We start from the raw sequence: 18,144 nt of genomic DNA, 5'->3' as shown, positions 1-18,144 counted from the left end.
TTAACTGAGCTTCTCATTCTTTAAATATCTTTATTCTCACAACGTCTCAGAAAGATGGGGAAGTCCCCATTTTACAGAGGGGAACTGAGGCACACAGAGGCTAAGTGACTTGCTAAAGACACACAGGAAGGATGTAGCAGAGCAGGCAATTGAAACTGGGTCTCCCAAGTCCTGAAGTAGCACCCTAACCACTGGGCCATCTACTTCTGTGTGGAAATCACTGATTTAGATTGCTACCAGACAAGTTAGACCATCCTTCAGCACAAGAGATAGGAGCTTTTGCTTTTGGAGCAGGAAAATCCACCTTTCAACCCTTCTGCCACCATGAAGTTCTGATGTGCAATGTACAAGTTCTGGGTAGCTGGGGGTTCTCTTACAATATGTTAAAAGGTGAAGGTGGCTTCATCTTAGCTTTCAAAAACAGAGAGTTATGAATTTCAGAAGCAGTATGTTACCAATCATATGTAGTTAACACATTTTAAATGCTGTGAATATTCAGAACTCCTGTGCCCTTTCACCTATATCTTAATGCCTATACAAGATAAAACAGTTGCAAATGGACAGGTAAAGAGTTGAAATAGGCTACTGAGAAGAATACAAGGCATGAAGTCTTGCTATCTCTCTCTCTCATCAAAATTAGAGATGAGTTAATAATTTACTTTTTTGGTTCAGTGAATGAACTGAAAAATCTGGGGAGGAAATTGGTTTGTTTTGACCCAAAACTGATTTTTGTTTTTTTTTTTTTTTCCCTGCTCACCCAAATGAATAACCAAAAATATTTTGTTTGGGTTGAACAAAATGTTTCAAACTTTGTTCCAAACTGCCATTTCCTAAATGAAATTGCATTTCTAAAATGTCATTTCCAAACAAAAATGTTTTAATGGTTTATTTTGAAAATGTCAAAATGAAGCTTTTCAACATTTCTGAAAAAAATGTTCACCGCAAACATTGGCCAAATTTGACCCAAATTCAGAAATAGTTTTTGTTCCCCAATACTTACTAATTGCTTAATATACTTATCATTACACCAGCCGTACTATTTACTGAAAAAGATTTGCCCAGTTCTATGCAAATATGTAGGAATTTAGGAGATAATGACATTTCCGTAGGGACTTAAAATGGATGCTTTGCCCTCACTTTTTTAAATACAACATGGTGCTGGTGAAGAGAGAAGGGGTGAATCAGATTTTCCAGTTGTCCTCTCTAACACAGTAAATCACCTAATATGTAAATACTTGAACTTTAATGCCTGGCTTTCAGAGTAAAATAGCACTTCTTAGATTCTAGTGGATTGTCACTTCTAGAAACGGGGGGAAAAATCTGTTTGAGTTTTTTCTCATAATGGTAGGAGAACTGGTAGCATTTTTGTCTTCTGAAAGGCACGTATCATATTTCACATTTCTGATGGAAGCTCTACTTGAATCTAAATACTGACCAAGATTTCCCTTAATCTGAGGCTGACCTAGAATTTGATTCTTCGCTTTGAATTTTCAGGATGTGCTTTCTGAACCCTGATTTTCTGACCAACACTCTTTCATATGCAAAATATATGCCACTATTAACACATTTAGATGAAGGAAAACCTTGTAGGTTGAATTACCTTAAATTCAGTTTCAATGTTGGCTAGTCTTGCCAATTCATTGCTTAGTTCTAAAGCAGTAAGAACGGGGTCTTCACTGGAAAGAGACAAATAAGCGGCACTTGCTAATCCTTTGTAGGCATTCATTCTCGATCGAGAGTGACTGAAGGAATCTTTCCTCTGCTTCTCGGCACATTCATTGCACTTGCAGAAGTAGTCATGGGGCCTTTCTATCCGTGCCCCTTTCAGAAGCAAGATATGAACAATTTCATACTCTTGGCAATGAGCAGCGAGTATTATGGGGGTGATGTCATGAGAAAACCGAGTTCCATCTTCATCATAAGCATAAAAATCATCATCACGTAGTTCCTGCTCAAGGGGGCTTAGTGTGAGACGCTGCCCTTGTGCAAAGGCTGGATGGTTCAATATTGCTTCCACAATGCGCACATATCCCTTACTGATGGCCAACAGCAGTGCATCTCCAACTCGAGCCAGATTCTCCTTTTTCAGAAGGAGTTCAGTCACTTCCAAATGCTCATTCCCCACCGCTAACTGCAAGGCATTCTGTCCCATGTAATCAACACAATTAAAGTTCAGGGTTTTGGACTCTTCCAGCATTTTCCGCACCACGGGGATGTTGCCATATTCCGCAGAATCCAGGAAGCGTTCTTCCTCCGCGGTCAGGCTGGTGCCCTTCTCGTTAAACATGTAGGCTGGGCCTCGGATAGCCTGTCTCCGACCTTTCTCCCGAAGGGTTGTGTGTCTTCGATGCATGTTTTTAGAGTTGCTGTTTCCCAACCTGCACAAAGACAGGAAGGAAGCTTGATTATCCTCTCAGCCATTTTTAACCTGAGGTAACCTGAAAATAATGTTGAAAATGTTCCGTTGTTATAAGACCTTGTATTTAACATGGTTTAAAATGGTTTAGGATACATGCCGGATAATGCAAATTACTTTACTGAATAAGTGCCAAAAAATTAGGCTCCTAAGTCACCTAGACTCTTTTGAAAATTTTATACCCAAGACATAACAAGTAGCTGAAACCAAAAAACAAGTGGTGATGCTTTGTTGGCAACACACTATTCATCCTTCATGCCAGTCAGTGATCTAGGGCTGAATATTGCCCACCCAGCACGTGGATCCACTGCAATTGTTTGTTTGGTGTGGAGGAGTTTCACATAAGGAAAAAAAGAAGAAAGATTTTCATGGCAGGAAATTTGTTGGGTTGATTTGTCATTTTTAAATGGTACTGTTGGAAGCAGGGCAGAGGTTTGGAATGCTAGAAGCAGTATTAGCAGGAGCTGGCCCATTATCTAGTCTCCTGTTTTTAAAAAAAAAAAAACTATGGCCTATATAGTCTTTTAATTATTATTGTCCTGCGGGCTTTTTTGTTTCATTGTTTGTTTGTTTGTATTTTAGAAAAAGTATCAGTCCTGATGTTATTTCCCAATCCACAAATGAGAACAATTAGTTATTCTATTGGTAGAAAGAAAGCAAGAACATAAGAATGGCCATATGGGTCAGAGCACTGGTCCATCTAGCCCATTATCCTGTCTTCCAACCGTGGCCAGTGCCAGTTGCTTCAGAGGGAGTGAACAGAACAGGGCACTTTAATAAGTGTCATCCAGACCCAGCTTCTAGTAGTCAGAGATTTAGGGACACCCAGAGCATAGGGTTGTGTCCCTGACCATCTTGACTAATAGCTATTGATGGATCTATCCTTCATAAACTTATCTAACTGCTGCTCTATAGTCTTTCTTGTCCTCTTTTTTTCACCCCAGACACTGGCAAAGCGAATCTAAGGCTATATACCAAGGGCCCAGTTCTTTGAGTTTTGCCTGAGAAAGAAGGTTAGGGTTTGGTCAAGAATTATTTACATACGTATAATATATAAGTAAGTAACTCTCCAAAATGATGAACAATAACATTGCTTTTTCTCACTGTCTCTAATTAAAAGTAGACACCGGTTTTCCACTCCATTCTAACATCAACAGTAAGAATGGTCGGTGCAGAAGCAGAATACTATTCAAATAAAACTTCCCACCAAACATAACTAATATAAAAAATTAAGCACCTTAAAATACTGTAGAGAAGGATTAGCAGAACAAATGACATTTATGGTGAAGGCACTCTAACTCATGGAAGCCTTCACCTCTGATGAGTTATGGCCCCAATCTTATTCACGAACACTGAAGATTAGTATTTCAGCTTCCTTGCTTTATCATTTTTCTACATATAGTGGGACAAATAGAAAATTATTCCCTTATCTTTGAATACTTTCATAAGAAAAACTCAGCTATCACTTCACATTTTAAAAGTTAGTTACAATGATGTTTGACCTAAGCTCTGAATTATGATGGAATAGTGACAATGCAAAGAGATATATATATGTAATAACAGAAGATCTTGGAAACTCAGCCATACCCATGTCACATGATTCTGCGTGATGCCTTGTTCTGCACCAGTTGTACAGACAATTTTCAAACTAATCATACATACTGAGCTTGTGTAATGTGTTCTCTTGAAAAAGTGTAATTGTAACTTGATTGCAGGTATCTTAACATTTTTGTTTGAAGGTGCTCTGCATTTAAATGACTGTATTTGCATATGTTATTGAGACAGCTAGTGATCAAACTCAGAGATTGCAATTAAAATTTTGTGTTTTTCTAGGAATGCATGCTTTGACATTCCATGTCCTTGGAAAGAAATCTTCTGTGGAAAGGCAAAACCTTGGGCCAAATCCTGACTCCAGGGGGACTTCTGCCTGAGTACGGGCCTGCTGCTGCAAGATGTTGACCACCCACAACATCTCTGGAAGTCCTTAGGAGTTGAGAGCCCTTGGCACTTTGGAGGAGGTACACAGCACTTTGTGGGATTTGTCCCTAAAGCACTACGGGGTTTCACTCTATATGTTGACATAGGGATGCTTGCTTAGGCTAAAGTCCTCTACCCAGCAGTTGGACTGGGTTAGCTGGGCTGGGTGCTGGGAGTAAGGGGCTAAGAAGAATTCTCTCCCACAAAGCACTTGTGGTTCCTAACGTTGTAGCCTACTCCAGCCAGTGTCCTGCCTGTCACCCACTTCCTTTCTGCCACTACACATGGGGTTTGTACAGAGCTCATGCCCATGCCATTCTGTACCCTCTGTGTGGGCACACACATTCAGCTCCCACATTGCTGCACTGTGAGAATACACCTGCAAAGATAGAAGTGGCATTTGGAATTTAGATTTAGAGCAAAATTTTCAGATGGACCTAAGGATCCTAAGTCCCATTTTCAAAAATGACTTAGGGGCCAATTTTTAGAGCTATTTGGTTGGGTAAAGATGCCAAAGAAACTAATAGGATTTTCAAAAGATCCTTGGCACCTACCTCCCATTATCTTTCAATAAGACAAGATCCTACAGCCCAGATCCTCAAAGGTATTCATGCTCCTAACTCCAAATATCAGTGGGAATTAGGCACCTAAATATCTTTAAAGATCTGTGACTAAGTGCCCAAATAATTTTTGAAAATGGAATTTAGGCATCTAAGTTTCTTGGGTGACATTTTCAAAAGCACCTTTTATGCTCTAAAGCCTCATCCTGTAATCCTTGTTTAGGCAAAAATGAAATTCAAGATGGGGATGTAATGGGAGTGAAGAACTGCAGGATCAGCCCCTAACTTGCTACTTCTCTTTTCCTGCAATGATTTCAGCTATTTTCAGAGGGATTCAGGAAAGATAGGCACTAAAATAGCATTAAAACTCTGTTTGGCCTGTTTAAAATGTTCACTCTCTGTCTCAATCAAAAATGTCACTATTCAAAACATTGCAACTATGAACAAAAATGAAGGAAATGAGACTCTACAGACGTGAATCAATAAAGAAATGACTGCAATGAAAAGAAGACAGAAAAAAAAGCTCTTCGCCAAAATATTTGTCTGCAGAATTTCGTATGTTTCATTTATTTAAAAGAAAAGGAAAAAAGGGGGACAACATTTTTTAGCAGAATCACGGCTTAAAGGCACAGTATGAGAAAGCGTGAGGGGATAAATTATACATTTATGGAAGCACAGACTGAATTTTAAGTATACAAGTGCTCCATCTTGTCTGCTAATGCTTCAGAGACTTCTCCAGTATTCCAACTTCCAACCTGCCCCATATTATTTGCTTTCTTATATCAGGTTTATCTCCATTAACAAAACACTTTTTAAAAATATTTCACCATCATCCCAGAGAGGAAACATTAATCGAGTAGAAAGTTGACTAAGATAAAAGTTTCACTGGAGTCCATTTTCAGTTGCTTCCTATTTGCTGAATATACAGCTTAAGTATTATTTGGGATATTAGTTTTAATAAATAGCAACTTTTCCAGCATTAACCAGCAAAGCAGCATGCCAGGGAAGTAGCAAGAAGTATTCCCTCCTATGGTATGAATAAGATAAAAGGTCATTCAAGTTCAAACTTTGAAATAGGCTGCCTCCCTTTTGTGGGTGTGCTGAGCAGAAACTAAATCGGCACCTGCGACTATATTTCAAGCACAACTCTGAATGCTCATACCTCTAATTACTGGATCGTAGGTACAATCCAGGTGACTAGACATGCTTCTACTGAGGTTGGCAACTGACTTCACTGAGCTGGTTGCAAAAATTCCAGCACTGGTTTTGCAGATACAAACTGCATGGGTAAAAAATGAAGTCAGCCTTCATCCCTTTGGAAAATGTACCCATGAGGGTGAAGTACCTTCATCCACATCGACAAGGCCATTCATGTAAGACCTATGATACAGCTGCTGCTGGTGGCAAGGGGGTAAAGATGGGGAGCAAACATAGTACATGACCCATGGCCCTTGAGCGGGGTGAAGGGATGTTTGACACCAGGCTCAAATAGTCCAGCCTAGTGGTGCTGGGAAGCCAGGGGAGGGACTCTTAGATCCAGAAGCCTAGACCTTAATGAATAAGGATCACCCCTAAATGGTTGCTGGAAAAATAGCCAAGAAAAGGGTATATGGCATCCCTGCAGCCTGCCCATTGGTTTTAGCAGAGAAGCAGATTCTGTCATCCATTACCCCTTACAAAAAACGAACTACCCTGGGTTTCTTATGGAATGCTGGGGTGAAGTTCACCCTGAAGGCAATTGGTTGATGTATGTTTGCATCACTGTTGCATTTCAGAGGACCAAATTATTGCTAGGGTGCAAGTCTGCACAGCATCCGGACTTAGTATTTGCCAGATATGTTGGCAGGAGTGCATATACTGTACTGAATGCCACATTGTGTAGCCTTTATGCATTGGCATCAATGGCCAAGATATTTTAAATCGACTAGTGATTTGGGGTGAAAATCAGGCCCCTTGAAAGAAATATCAAGAAGGGCACCCAATCACCCACACATCCAAAATCATTTTTTTTTAAATTCACTTTTTTAAAATCTTGGGCTATAGGATTTTACCAAAATCAGAACCCCAAGATTTTGCCCAATTATTATTATTATTATTTAAATCTACAGAAATCTTTTGCTGTCGTTTTGTTTTGTTTCTTTCTTTGTTTCAATTAATATAGCTAAACCTCAAACATTTATAACCCAATCCTACCCAAAGCTATACACATTACTTTTAGAGTAAAAGATAATTAAAAATAATAGAACTGATCCCTGCATTCATTTCTTTTTCTCTTGCTTTGATCCTTATATCTACTACTCTGTTTTTTACATTCAGAACTCTAAGGATGACTAAAGGAAATACATATTGAAATGATTCCTAAAATATGTGATGGATATTTGTACCAATAAGCTGTTTGGAACCTATGTTACTCTTATATTGTCTATCTTTTGACAGGCTCATGTGAAAGTTTTCTGTATTGTAAAGTACAGATCATCAGACCCTCTCTATTCTCTGTTTAGTATCAGTTAAACAATGTGTTTGCGGAACATGTGTTTTGAACGTTGAGTAAAATAATAGTTCTCAAAATTAATGGTTGTGTAACCCTAATCCTGGTCCCGGAACATAATTTTCTGAGTATAATTTATCCTGTCTGTAGAAGAACACTCAGAATTAGCTTTAGCTCATAACCATAATATGCCATGTGAACAATATACATGTTCATTCACAAATTTTGCTATTTTTTATTATTTATTATTATTTTTATTTTTATAATTTTTCTTTCTTTCCCCAGCAGGCGGCAGCATAACTCTGGATTACACCAAGCAGCAATTCCACTCTACCTGCTTCCAGAACCGAGTTTCTAGCTCTCTGCAAACAAATCCTTGATTCTTGGTTCGCGGATTGAGCCTACTTTAATTGGCAACGTTACTTAACAGTGATTTACAATCTCGAAAAAAAGGACAGCGAACCCCATCTTTAGACCCACCAGCTCCAACAGGGCTACTCTCAATTAAGCACACCTGGCATTGTGTGTATGTCTCCCCCTTTTCCATAGCATACATAGTCTTTCTAACAAGAAAAGGAGGACTTGTGGCACCTTAGAGACTAACCAATTTATTTGAGCATAAGCTTTGGTGAGCTACAGCTCACTTCATCGGATGCATACTGTGGAGAATACAGAAGATGTTACTCTGAAATTCTTTCTAACGTGTCAACGGCATGCAGCTCAACCCAGAGCCATGGGAGCAGACCTAAAACACGCTGTTCATGGTAAACCCAGCGCTGACGGACTATTTAAAATGGATTTGCAACAATGATCAATATATAATTAAATTGACACCCAAACATTTAACATTGCCCCCCCCCAAAAAAAAACAACAAAACCCCAACAGATTTATATAAAGGGCTTCCTTGCAGAGTTTCAATAAACAACAACAAAACCCCACTTCGCTGGGCGTAACTGGGAGCTCGGGATTTGGGCCAGAGCTAATAATCTGAGGAGGCAAGTTTAGTTTCACCTACTTAAAAAACACACCATCCGCCGCGGATCCCCTACACAGCAGAGAATCAGTAGCTTATTTGCAGCGCAAGGGGCTCGGGTCCGTTGCCCTCTAGACGTTTGCAGTCCCAGGCTGAGCGGCAGGCGCAGGAGGCCGCATGGTCGCCGGTCCGGCCGGTGAAGCGCTGTCTATGGTGCTGAAATCGGGACCAGAGCTGGGAGCCGCTGGCTAGTTAGTGGCAGGAGCGGCGGGGCGGGGAGCCGGCTGGCTCCGCGGCTCTGTCCCCGGTGCTGCAAGAGTCAGCTGAGCTTCCGAGACAGAGCCCCATCCCTGTCGCTGGGCGGTGGGAAATTTCCCAGGGACCATTAGGGATGCATTTACTGGAGGAAGATCCCGGGGCCAGACTGGCTCAGGATCCCAGAGACAGGCGGCAGGAGAGCCCCCCGGTCAAGCCCTGGCGATCTCCTGCACGCTTTTCCATCCAGGCTTCCCTCCCCACGCCTGGAGCCTTCGCGGCAAGTTTTCTAGCCCACCTGAGCCCAGCGGGCTAATTCAAGCGGGTGGGGGCCAGGCGGAGAGAGGCTCTGTCCGTCTCCCGAATCTACCGCCCGACTGTCGCCAAAAGCTCCCTCCCCGGCTTGGTCCCACCAGGGAAGCATCTGCTACAACTTCAGTCTCGCCTCGTGAACCTCCCCCTGTCTGGAACGCTCCAGATCAAGGTCCCCTAAAGTGACCCGGGACTGCCCGCTCCGCTTCCAGAGTCCCAGGCTCTTCTCATTTTCCCGGCGTCTCATTCACAAGGCATCGCCACAAAGGAAACCGTCCCCGGCGCTCCGAGCCCGCGATCTTGCCCCTGTCCTCTGCCCTGGCCCCTTTCAACGCCCTCGAAGCCCGCTCCTTGTTATTGGGGAAACTGAGTTGGTCCAAAAGAAACCGACATCCTTTTACAAGTGATTCTGCATTCACAGACCCGGGATTAAAGGCTTCCTGGAGATGACATGCAGAATGCAGTCGCTGCTCTATCGCCGTGACGAGTTCGGTCATGCAGCGGTGCGAGTCTCAGAGAAATAAGATCAGGGTCTCTCCCAAGCCCGTCAGTGCCCTACAAGGAGGACATGAGCCACCACATCCTCCTCTCCCTCCCACCCCCTCCTCCAATGTTCGGAAAGATTTAATTGGTTAACAAGAGGTTTTCGCCAGCTTTTCTCCTGGAGTTGATCTGTTTAGAATTGGGAATAGATTTGCTAACTAAGCACCTGGGAGAAATCCGGTCAATCCTGTTTCCAGAGACCAGTGTAAATGTAGGGAGGCTGGGCGGTGTTGGGATATTTACTGAGCCATAGGGAGCGGCGCCCGAGCAAGAGGGGATCTGCAAAATATTTATGGCAGGTCTACCCTGTTCCCTATCAGGCCACCAACCAGGCAGTGTGCAGAGCCAGAGCATCTGTACCAGCTTTTCCCCAGGTCTTGAGCCTTAGGGAGGAGGTTGTATTGCCAGGTGGTGCTAAATGGTGGGGGGAGGCGTATAAAAGAATGTCTGACCTTTCAGGGGGAGACACTACACACCGCCGATGGGACTAGTCTGCGGAAAAGGACCTAGGGGTGATAGTGGACGAGAAGCTGGATATGAGTCAGCAGTGTGCCCTTGTTGCCAAGAAGGCCAATGGCATTTTGGGATGTATAAGTAGGGGCATAGCGAGCAGATCGAGGGACGTGATCGTTCCCCTCTATTCGACATTGGTGAGGCCTCATCTGGAGTACTGTGTCCAGTTTTGGGCCCCACACTTCAAGAATGATGTGGATAAATTGGAGAGAGTCCAGCGAAGGGCAACAAAAATGATTAGGGGTCTGGAACACATGACTTATGAGGAGAGGCTGAGGGAGCTGGGATTGTTTAGCCTGCAGAAGAGAAGAATGAGGGGGGATTTGATAGCTGCTTTCAACTACCTGAAAGGGGGTTCCAAAGAGGATGGCTCTAGACTGTTCTCAATGGTATCAGATGACAGAACGAGGAGTAATGGTCTCAAGCTGCAGTGGGGGAGGTTTAGATTGGATATTAGGAAAAACTTTTTCACTAAGAGGGTGGTGAAACACTGGAATGCGTTACCTAGGGAGGTGGTAGAATCTCCTTCCTTAGAGGTTTTTAAGGTCAGGCTTGACAAAGCCCTGGCTGGGATGATTTAACTGGGAATTGGTCCTGCTTCGAGCAGGGGGTTGGACTAGATGACCTTCTGGGGTCCCTTCCAACCCTTATATTCTATGATTCTATGATTCTAGTCTAAAACTTCCCTGAAGATCTGCCCATTGCTAAGCGCACAAGGTCACATACAACTCTCTGTCCAGGGGATATTTCGTATGTCATAGTTACAAGGGCACTGACTCCATATAATTACGCAGGTTACTTTAAATATAGACCCAACATTGCATTTGAAATCACATTTATAGGAATTATTCGACCAGGGATATACTCTCCTCTCAGACCTAGACATGTTTAAGAGACAGACAGCAGTCATTCACTTTAGACCCACTTTTTCTACTGGGAAAAAAGGTCAGATCTCCAGCGCCTTATGTCCTTTGATTTTTCACCCAAAACAATTACTTTAATGTTATGCCATCCAGTAGCTGGCTTTCATCTTCACGAACCAACAGACGAAACAATTCGTATATAAAATCTTCACAGATGAAGAACAGCCTGCATGAAAACTATAACAATTACCAACACCAAAACACCAGGTAGAAATACTCTTCAAGGTGATAGATAGTTCAACCGATTCATAATTTTTCAAATCTGCTGGATGGGAAAATGACTCCAACCTAAAGCCAGCCATTTTTATTTGCTTATCAGTAGCAAATATTACCAGATCTTCAGAAGAATACTCAACCTAGAATGAACGAGTGATTTCACCATTTAGAGCCATTTTTTCTCCTAATCTACTGCATGAAAAATGAAGACGTGGTGACAATGTATTGTGACGGGGCAAGGCCAGATGGCTATAGAAAAGTAATAGGAGATAGATATATTAGCTCCAGGCTAAACAAATCCCTGGTACCAGGTTAAGTGAAATGGAAGCTGCTCCAGGTCAGTTAAGACACCTGGGGCCAACTAAGAACTTTCCAGAAGGCAGGGAGAAGGCTAGGTTGATTGGGACACCTGAAGCCAATCAAGGGCTGGCTGAAACTAGTTAAAAGCCTCTCAGTTAGTCAGGTGGGTGTGCGTGTCAGGAGCTGTGGGAGGAAGTTGTGCTGGTGGAGAGGCTGAGTAGTGCACACTGTATCAGGCACAAGGAAGGAGGCCCTGAGGTAAGGGTGAAGTGGAGCTTGAGGAAGTGAGGGCTGCTGTGGGGGAAGTAGCCCAGGGAATTGTACATGTTATGTTTCTAAAGGGTCAGCTACCATAGCTGATACTATTAAGGTCCCTGGGCTGAAGCCCAGAGAAGAGGGTGGGCCTGGGCTCCCCCCCACCTTTGCCCCCTGATTAATCACTGAGACTGGGAGACAACAGAGACTGTGCAAGGAAGGATAACTTCTCCTCACCTCCCTTGCTGGCTTATGATGAAAATGGCTCAGACTGTGACCCTTGTCTCTAGAGAAAGAAGGGTTATGTGGAGGGTCACAGTGAGCCTCTGAGGCTAGCGAAAGCCACCAGGAAAAGTGGGACCCATGAAGGCAAGGACAGAGCTTTGTTACAGTATTTAATTCAGTAGGCATGATTCACACTCCTGAGCCTTCCCAGTTATAATGTAAATAGGAAGTTCTCTGTCCACATGTATTTTACCCACTTCTTTTATCTAGGTAAAAAATTAAAGATCAAACAGTATCTAGCACTCAGAGATAGCACATGGATCTTTCTGGAAAATTTGTATCCAGAAATTAAAAAACAGATTATGCCTCTCCGTAAATGTAGTTTCCATCTGAAGCCAATAAAATATTGACAATGTTATCAATTGAACTTAATTATTCCAGATCCCCCTATGTAAAAGGATACAATAGAATGGGAAAATTGCTTGTGAAAGACATGAGAAAGAGTTGGAGAAATCTGTGGTCTACAGCATATATATCAGTGGAGTGAGAAATATTTCATATGATTATTGAGGGTCACCACTGCTGGCTTGTAACATCTCCCAATGTTGGTGGAATGCGGCAAGCTGGAAAGCCAATACGTGGCATGTCTTGCACTTCCCAAGCATGCCATCTACCACAAAATTCTGCAACTTCTGAATTTTGCAATTAGTATTGAGATGTATTTTGTTATTGTAATAATTACACTTACATGAGAATTGAGGCAACTATATTGTTGTTTTCACTATTTAAAAATACTCTAGGCTCTTTTGACTTAAGCCTTATTGATCTCAGAGTTAAATGAAGGCTTGTCTCTTTCATATTTCACATGATCTGAATGCACAACATTGGAATAGTTATTATTGCGGGTATGTGAATGGGTGCAGAGTCAAAAGACCTCCTATTGCTGCTATTACAACTGTTGTGTTATTTGTGTTGGTTGAATGCTGAAAATGTGCTCAGCATTGCACACAACTTAGACTAAAACTTGTTGCCTCCTTTCCTTCCCCCCACCCCAAAAAAAAAAACCCTTACTCTCTAAGGGCATGTCTACCCAGAAACACTCAAAGTTAAATCCAAGATAGCACATATTAGCGCCACCCCATGTGGATGCTTTCATTCAAGAGTAAAGTGATCTTAGTTCATTGTAACTTAATCCCCTTCCAATAAGAAACCTAGAAAACAAGCAAACTTTAGAAGCTGCAGAATTTTGTTGTAAGAAACTTGCCTCTCTCAAAGAGTTTCTTACAACAAAATTCTGAAAATTAAGCCAAGAGTCCCAAGGGTTTCCATCAATATGAGCAAAGAGTCTAACAATCTCTTCATTGCAGCCACCCCTTGCCTAGAGATTTATTTAAAGTTACTTGTGACCTTGACTCAACCCTTACTTCAAATACACCTAGAATTAAACATCAACATTTCAAATAACTGAAACATCAAAAGCAGCTGTACTAGCATCAATCCAAGAAAGGTAACTAATCATATACCCAACTGCTCTAACCACACTATTATAGACAACTAAGTGGAAGCATGTAGTCCTTCTATAGAGCTTCATAATTCTTTAAATGTTCAAAACCACACGTTAACAAGTACAGAGGGAAATTACAGTAAATACTTTTAATTGTTCCTCTTATGGGCCCATTTTGAACCAGATATGAAAGACAATATATTACCTTACCAGTTCTATGAATTAACCATTCTCTGGAACACTTGGATAGGAGGACTGACAGCTTACAAACCTATTCATGAATAGTAATCACCATTGGCTGTATCATCAGATCTAATATTATTCCATCCAAAAGAAGTGTCCTCTCATTTGGCAATATAGTAGATCAAATTCATTTTCATTATTCTCTGGGTGCCCAGGCCTGCAACCACTGTGTTCAAGAGCAGTCCCATTCACTTCAATGATCTTACCAGTTGTTTATGCCACTTGTGTTTCACTTTAATGTAGTTTCTTCAACTGCTGCCATGGGTGAGCAAAATTGTAATAACTTTATCGAGGCTCGCACAGTCTGTTATCCATCAGCATGAACTTGGCCCAGAAGCAAAGGGTCATCTTAAATTAGAAGAGCAGTAGGGAAGAGTCAGAGTGATGGATTCATTTAACAAGACACAAACAGCAAAGGGGCTAGTCTGAAAAGCAGCGATTTCTTTTAACCCACTTTTATTTTGAAAGCAATTTATATGATAATCAGATTTTGCACAAATTCTTCATGTAAAGAAAAGGAAAGCTATCCTTTCATGTCAACAAAGGAGTATTTCTCTGTCCCACATAAAAAGGGGGATATAACATTTGACCAAAATACATTCTGGTACACAAATCAATGATGGGTTTTTTTAAAACAAGGGATCCAATACCAACTATATGTTTAACTTAAACATAAAGAACAAGGAAATATTTATTCACTTTACTTACAAGTTCATGAGAGAGCAATTCATGACACAATCTGAATTTTAAAATGGAAAGAGGTAACACCTATCCGTTTCTTAGACTTAACTGATTTACTCCATAACACCTCTTCCTCCAATGACATATCCAACTCCCTTTTAAAATGACGTCTAATAGTCTCTCTTGGTAGTATTGGTAATGGAATTTCTATACATCTCATGGTGATTACGACTATGTACTTAGATTCCTTTGAAGTTCTTTTTAACTTCAGTTTACTGTGGCGAGCACTGTGTAGCTCTTTTGTTGTGTGAGACATTTCCTGAAGCTATGCCTATGTTTAAAACACTACAGTGGCCCAGCTGTAGCCACGCAGCTGTAGTGCGTCCATGTAGACACTCACTACAGCAACAGGAGGGGTTCTCCACTGCTGAAGGTAATCATCTCCCCAAGAGGTGGTAGCTAGAATTCTTCCATTGACCTAGCGCTGTCTACACTGGGGGTTAGGTTGATGCAGCCGTGTCTCAGAAGCGTGGATTTTTTCACACCCCTGAGAGAAGTAGCTATGCTGACATAAGTTTCGTGTGTAGACCAGTCCTGAGATTATAGCCTCTCTACTGGTTTTAAAAATGTGCATGTACATCTCAGCTATTTCTTTTCCAGTGTAATGCTGTAGCCTTGCAAACCTTTGTAAATAACTTAGAGATTGAAGTCCAAATTTCATTATGTTGCCTTAGGCCCCAATTCAGCAAAGAAATGAAGCACCTACTTAACTTTAAGAACACGGTGAAGTTCATCTCTCTTCAGCAAACCACTTTTATGCCAGTGCTTAAAATGAAGCATGTACTTAAGTCCTGTCAAATCAATCTCCTACATCCTAAGGCCAGACCCTCGGGATAATGCAGATGCTTTGCACTGCACCGCCACTGGTTTGGACAGTAAACTTTCCTACACTGCCCAGATAGAATCGCCATACAGCAAGGGTGACGCTGCAGTGATGAATGGCTGATGAAGGAGTTTATATACCACAACCTTTCCTGCAGCTGCCATAGTTAGGAAAAGGGGCATGGTCAGTGAAAAGGAGTGTGGTCAGAGCACTCCTATGCCATGTTGAGCCTGGGCTATGTCTTCAACTTCTTATGGCCCTAGAGGCTTTAGTAAAGGAGAATGGCGTACACAGAACTGACAGTGCAGAGGGGATGATACTAACAAAGAAAGCAGCACTAGGATCAGGCTGGCCATTGTAAAGGAATTCTCAGCCATTCGATTGCACCTTGAGTATTTCAGACCTACCTAAAGATATGGTGCTGAAAAAAGACAAGATGTCTAAGACTTAGACATACTAACAGAATTTTCATGCTGACAAGCATTGTGCATGATATTTCAAAGATACTTCATTAATTTCTAGTAACAGGAGGTCTCCTAACTAGAGCTTTGTGGAACTGCTAGCTTTCACTTTGCCTGCAAAAGCTGGTATTTTCACCATTTGGTTTTATCTAGAGATGTTCCACTAAGTTCATCTGATGGAAGTAGCATTTCCATCACTTCTCTCAGTATATCTCATGCACACTTCTTTTGTCACTTTCTTCACAAGTCTAGAATTGACCTCAGCTGACACTTAAGGCTTGCCAATTTTTTGTCTTCAGATTATGCTAATTTCCTTTCACATTTTTCATGCTGCTTGTCCTGTCTTGGTTTACCATCCCTCCTATGAAGCTAATTAAAGAGTGCCAGATCATGGATGTTGCCTCTCCTTTGGGGAAGGGAACCAGCTACCTCTGAGGCACTCTCTTTTTTTAGGACTCTATGGGGCAGTCTGCAGGCTTGGGATCTTCAGGAAGTAAAAGGGAGGGGCTGTCAGGAGGACAGAGTTGGCATGGAGTCACAGGCCCTAAGCATGGATAGCACTGGTGTCATAAATATAAAGGGAAGGGTAAACCCCTTTGAAATCCCTCCTGGCCAGGGGAAAGCTCCTCTCACCTGTAAAGGGTCAAGAAGCTAAAGGTAACCTTGCTGGCACCTGACCAAAATGACCAATGAGGAGACAAGATACTTTCAAAAGCTGGGAGGAGGGAGAGAAACAAAGGGTCTGTGTGTCTGTCTATATGCTGGTTTCTGCTGGGGATAGACCAGGAATGGAGTCTTAGAACTTTTAGTAAGTAATCTAGCTAGGTATGTGTTAGATTATGATTTCTTTAAATGGCTGAGAAAAAAACTGTGCTGAATAGAATGACTATTTCTGTCTGTGTATCTTTTTTGTAACTTAAGGTTTTGCCTAGAGGGGTTCTCTATGTTTTTGAATCTAATTACCCTGTAAGATATCTACCATCCTGATTTTACAGGGGGGATTTCTTTATTTCTATTTACTTCTATTTTTATTAAAAGTCTTCTTGTAAGAAACTGAATGCTTTTTCACTGTTCTCAGATCCAAGGGTTTGGGTCTGTGGTCACCTATGCAAATTGGTGAGGCTTTTTATCCAACATTTCCCAGGAAAGGGGGGGTGCAAGTGTTGGGAGGATTGTTCATTGTTCTTAAGATCCAAGGATCTGGGTCTGTAGTCACCTAGGCAAATTGGTGAGGCTTTTTACCAAACCTTGCCCAGGAAGTGGGGTGCAAGGTTTGGGAAGTATTCTGGGGGGAAAGACGCGTCCAAACAGCTCTTCCCCAGTAACCACTATTAGTTTGGTGGTGGTAGCGGCCAATCCAAGGACAACGGGTGGAATATTTTGTACCTTGGGGAAGTTTTGACCTAAGCTGGTAAAGATAAGCTTAGGAGGTTTTTCATGCAGGTCCCCACATCTGTACCCTAGAGTTCAGAGTGGGGGAGGAACCTTGACAACTGGCCTCTAGAGTTAGTTAGAAAATGGATTTTCCATCATGGGGGCAGGGGGAGATATCTATTTTCATCCCAAACTGGGACAAAATGCCAAAATTTCGAAGTTGTTTGTGAAATTAAATTCAGATTTTTTTATGTTGGGTCAATCAAAACTCTTCATTTTGATATATTCAGAATACTTCATATTGATTTCTACCATTTTAAAATGGCCTTTAATATTTTTATACAAAAAAGCAAATTTCTAAACAGAAGAGTAGTTTTGAAATGAAAAACCAAAACCTTCCATTCAAGAAGTGTTAAAAGAGGACATTTTGAAATCTTCTCTTGCCAATTTTTTTTTAAAATTATTTCATAAAAGATCAGTTTTGTCAAAACAGCATTTTCTGTTGGAAAAACGTTGCAACAAAATGTTTTCAGCTGGGCTCTTGCTGATCCCCCAAAATCTGTGCAGGTTTGTAGGGATCCTCTAGGTCAGAATCACAGCTCATTTCCATGTCAGTTGGGCTGGGGAACCAAACACTGCCTCCCCATAGGGCATTTTCTCCCTCTCACATTTTACCAAAGGCGGTGGTGATTTGGCCCTGATGTTTGGCAATGTCTAAATGTTCTAGCAACAAATGACCTGTGCTATTCTTTAGAGGCCAAGCTTTCTCCCAATGAGCTCTCACTCTGCACGTGCTTCCAGATGTCTTATTAACCTTGTCTTAGTACAACTCTTTTCTTTCTTTTCCTTCATACTTCATTCAGCTTTACTGTACTTCATTTTATTGTCACCTTCCTAGAGCCCCTCTTATTGTCCTTACCTTGTATATAATCATTCATTGCTTTTGATGATTTTTGCACTTTCTTTTTGCATCCAAACAGTTGTTTCCCTTCTCCCAGTGTGCAGATTCTGTATGTATTGCCAGATGGTCACTATTACTCT

The 18,144-nt window shown here is 41.7% G+C and overlaps 1 protein-coding gene across 5 annotated transcripts in view; it reads right to left on the bottom strand.

Moving 5' to 3' along the window:
- The window catches only part of TRPC7 (transient receptor potential cation channel subfamily C member 7), a 120,200-nt gene extending 110,424 nt beyond the window's left edge, over positions 1–9,776 (bottom strand). For 4 of the 5 annotated variants that reach the window (XM_048861913.2, XM_048861915.2, XM_075131273.1 and 1 more), the window contains exons 1-2: positions 8,458–9,776; positions 1,601–2,378 (exon numbers count right to left, since the gene is read on the bottom strand). In XM_048861913.2, the coding sequence (XP_048717870.1) occupies positions 1,601–2,353 (753 nt within the window). In that variant the 5' untranslated portion in view covers positions 2,354–2,378; positions 8,458–9,776. Of the gene's footprint in view, positions 1–1,600; positions 2,439–8,457 lie in introns of all 5 variants that reach the window. The other variant, XM_048861914.2, reaches the window with a different exon arrangement.
- Positions 9,777–18,144: the final 8,368 nt, after the last annotated feature.

Source organism: Caretta caretta, chromosome 8 (genome assembly GCF_965140235.1).
Source record: "Caretta caretta isolate rCarCar2 chromosome 8, rCarCar1.hap1, whole genome shotgun sequence".
Taxonomy (NCBI): Eukaryota; Metazoa; Chordata; order Testudines; family Cheloniidae; genus Caretta; species Caretta caretta.
The sequence above is the reverse complement of the archived record's forward strand: the minus strand, read 5'-3'. Positions and strand labels throughout refer to the sequence as shown.